This window comes from Malania oleifera, chromosome 5, assembly GCF_029873635.1.
Source record: "Malania oleifera isolate guangnan ecotype guangnan chromosome 5, ASM2987363v1, whole genome shotgun sequence".
Taxonomy (NCBI): Eukaryota; Viridiplantae; Streptophyta; class Magnoliopsida; order Santalales; family Ximeniaceae; genus Malania; species Malania oleifera.
The window spans coordinates 14,441,621-14,445,561 of record NC_080421.1 but is presented as its reverse complement, the minus strand read 5'-3'; the positions used below and the strand labels follow the sequence as shown (position 1 = coordinate 14,445,561).

Sequence of the window (3,941 nt, the reverse complement as noted above, 5' to 3'; positions counted from 1 at the left end):
CGCTCAAACTGAGCCAAAAATGTGAAATATTAGGCTCGGATTGAGCCTAACGAACAAGGTTATCGACCCACAATAAGCCAAAATAGGCAAAATTCAGCTTGGATTAGGCCGAAACAGCTCAAATCCACCCGAGCAGCAGCTCAGATTCAGCTGAGAAAACAACTCAAAATCACCCAAAATGGCTTGAAAGAGCTAGGAGCAACACAGATTCAGCCGAAAACACGGCTCAAAAGGAGCCTATTCAGCTCAAATTGAGCCGAAGACGGCTTGGATGGAGTGAAATCCAGCGCTTGTTTTGCCAAATAATGACTCAGAGTTAGCCAAATGGATCAAATGAGTTAAGAGCAACATGCATTCAATCGAAAAAATGGCTCGAAGGGAGACAAGTCGGCTCAGATTGAGGTGAGAGTTGCTTGGATCAGGTCAGATGCAGTTCGGATGGAGTCAAATCCAGCCCTGGTTTAGCCGGGTAATGGCTCAAAGTGAGCCAAAAAAGGCTCGGATGAGCTGAGAGTAGCTCAGATTTAGTTGAAACAATGGTTCAGATGGGGGCAATTCGACTCGAATTGAGCCGAGGGTGGCTCAGATAGAGCCAAATACAACTCGAGTACAACAAAAGAAAAAAAAATTAGGGGCTCGACAGTTTCTAAAGCATTCAAAATTTGGAAACTCATTTCAAAAATTCGAAACCAAAAGGGGGCGGGGGACTAATATACCTAAAATATTCTCACTCAAAAGAAATAACAGTTACGAAACCACAATTAAACACCTCTACATAAGCAACGTGTAAACTTTAATGTATACACATTCATGATAGGAAACCGTTACAAGACTACACTTAAAACCTCCACATAAATATGCATAAAACTTCTATAACCCCATAAGCACAATAATGCCGAATTGATGGAGGGTCAACCTCCACCATTATAAAAAAGGATTTTAGAGCCTTCTATTAGTTTTTTTACTTAGACATTTTCTCAGAGTACACATTGAGTCCTCTAAGCCATTTGTGATTGTTTCTTTCAAGTGTTCACGATTAAGGAACAATTTACGAAAGTCATTCGATTTTTGATAGTTATAATATTATTATGGTTGATCTTAATATTTAAATTCTCTCATAATTAGTGTTAATTATCAAAGTTCAAAATTCAAATTCATTTGTTATCTTTGGATAATATTTATTTTCCTAAAAACACACTTAATCATTCAAATGTCACTTCCATATAATTCAAACTTACAATTTTTTTTTTAAACTTACCTAATTTGTATTTGACAATTTTTTTTTTTTTTGATATTATCCACTGTGAAGCAGGAGATATATTATGTTATATTTCAACACGAACTTGAATATAGAAAAAGCTCTTCAGAAATTGCCAAGAGTCATCTCTTTTTGATAATAACCAATATTGATGTAAAAATTTGTGTTTAATATGACACTCTTAATGTAGGCAAAAGTTAATTAAAATTTTAAAAAATAAAAATGACATGACAATTCAATTAATTGATGAAAACTATTTCTTATAAATTATAAAATATTAAAACAAAAATAAAATAGCTGGACAAACAATATTTTTTTAATGAAAAATTTGTTAAAACTTCACTTTTTTTCTTATAATATTTTAGAAAAGAAATATCATTATATATATATGATGAAGCTCATAATTTATAAGACACGATGAAGCTCATAAACCCAAAACGATTTAAAAAAAAAAAAACATTTCCTAAAAAGAAAAGAAATTAACAAAAGCCTAAAAAGAAAAATAAAAAAAATATACATGCAACCGTGTCAGGATCCTTCACCGACGGGTGGATCATGACCAGGCATCTGTCCTTCCTGCTGTATCTCTCCACTCTTCTCCGCCGCAGCTAGCGCCGGTGCAGACCCACCGGAACCTTCAATCCCTGCGGCCGCGGCCGGCGCCGGCGGAGCCCCGACTCTGCCGTTGAGGCAAGACGAACATTTCCTCTCAATCCACCCCTCCACGTCGTACTGCCCGTAACCTAAGACCCGTCGACCCGAACAGAGCCTCCCAATCATGCCGGCTATTACGCCCAAGATGGCGATCACTGCAAGAACGGCGATCACGGGTCCGACCGACCCGTGACCCGAATGGGCGGTGTATGCCTGCTGGCTCACCGTCGCCGGCGGTGGCTGTTGCTGCTGTGAGTCTGACGGCGTCGACATGGTTAATGTCACTGATCGATCGATGCCCAGAAATTGAATGAAAACAGACGTAAAGCTTGCGACTTTTTGAGGTGTTGGAGGGATTTCAAGGAGCTTGGATGGAAACAGAGAATGAACAGACACAGATTGAAATGAAGCTGACAACAAGAAAGTGGGTTTGTTTAGAAACTGTAATTTGTTCGAATTCAGAACGTAAGAGTGGAAAATTTCCTTCAGGGTTTTGCAGATTGTGCCCAGAGAGAGAGAGAGAGAGCTGAGAAGTTCTGGGAACTTGGACGGAAACAGAGAATGAACAGAGACAGACTAAATGAAACTGAAAAAACTAGAAAGTGGGTATGCTTGGAAATTGTGATTTGTGCGAGTTCAGACCCTGAAAGTGCAAAATTTCTTCAGGGTATTGCAAATTGTGCCCAGAGACAGAAAAGTTCTGGATGCTTCGATGGAAACAGAGACTGAACAGAGACAGGGTGAGATGATCTGCAAACTAGAAAGTGGGTATGTTTGGAAATTGTTACTGGTGGGAGCTCAGACCCTGAAAGTGCAAAACTACTTCAGGTTCTTGTAGATTGTGCCCACAGAGAGAGAGAGAGAGAGAGAGAGAGAGAGAGAGAGAGAGAGAGAAGCAGAGCAAATGGGGCAAAAGTTTCTGATTAGGATTGATAGGCCATATAAAAGCGTTGCATTTGCTTTCTGGCGAAGGAAATGAGGGACAGAGGAAAGAGAAAAACCTCGGACGACCTGTTTCTAGAAGACTAGATCTGTGAGAGACTATTGGAAACCCCCTTCAATGGCGCTAAAAAAACAAGGGAAATGACAAGGTAACGTGGAGAGAAACTATGCACTCACATGCTGTAGACAAACGAAGGAAGGGAATGATTCATACTGCTTCTGTGGAGCATTTGAAATTTGATGGCAGTGAGGATTCTTTTTCCCCTGTTCACTTGCATGATTGAAGAGAACTATAGATTTGGTGCAATTAGAGTTCCATGATTTTGAATTTTTCTTCCCTTAAATTGCTTTGGGTGAATACTCATTTTACTCCCAAGTGCTTTCATTTGGATGCATCCAACAGTTCTGAGAGCCTTGGTACCTGTGAAAAGGAATTTATGCCTAGTACGCGTAATATTAAGAAAATGATTAGGTATTGTCAAGTTAATTATATCTCATTCACTTGTATTTGATAAATTATTGAATCTTGTAGTGGTCTATAAGCGGCTGCCCATCTAGTTTTAGAAGATGCAATTTTTCAGTTGAGATAAAATTTTTCTTTTAGTAAAAGTATAGTTTGCCTTGTTTTTTCAATAGGAAGAGTTTTAGGAGCTCAGTATAAACAGAGTGCAGGTGAGAGGTTGATACTTGCGCTAAAGTGGGGAGGTTGATGGTTCAACCTCATCTAGCATTTTGTCTCTCTACAGGCATCGAAGATCAAAGCAGCTCAGTTGGCAACCATCCAAACACTCCTAAGAAAGTTGCTCAGTTGGCACCAGCTCAGTAAGCTTTAAGCATTGAAGATCAAAGCAGCTCAGTAGGCAACCATCCAACCACTCCTAAGAAAGTTGCTCAGTTGGCACCAGCTCAGTAAGATTTAACGTTTCAAGTATCCTAATAGCAGCTAAGACTTCGTTATGAAAGCAAGTCATATATTTCTTAGAAGGATGGTACAATTCATGGTCCATTGGACATGTTGATAGCAAATACGATGTACTCTAAAGAAAATGCAACTTGTGCATTATTTTGCGTGTGTGTGGGGGGTGAG

The 3,941-nt window shown here is 39.3% G+C and overlaps 1 protein-coding gene across 1 annotated transcript; it reads right to left on the bottom strand.

Moving 5' to 3' along the window:
- Positions 1–1,676: 1,676 nt before the first annotated feature.
- LOC131155512 (uncharacterized) lies at positions 1,677–2,985 on the bottom strand. The gene has a single exon (XM_058108715.1). It carries the CDS (start codon positions 2,183–2,185, stop codon positions 1,787–1,789), a length of 399 nt encoding a protein of 132 aa, XP_057964698.1. The 5' UTR covers positions 2,186–2,985; the 3' UTR covers positions 1,677–1,786.
- Positions 2,986–3,941: the final 956 nt, after the last annotated feature.

What these genes read in the sequence shown, in the direction of transcription:
- LOC131155512 (XM_058108715.1), bottom strand. Translation starts at nt 2,185, where the DNA reads ATGTCGACGCCGTCAGACTCACAGCAGCAACAGCCACCGCCGGCGACG.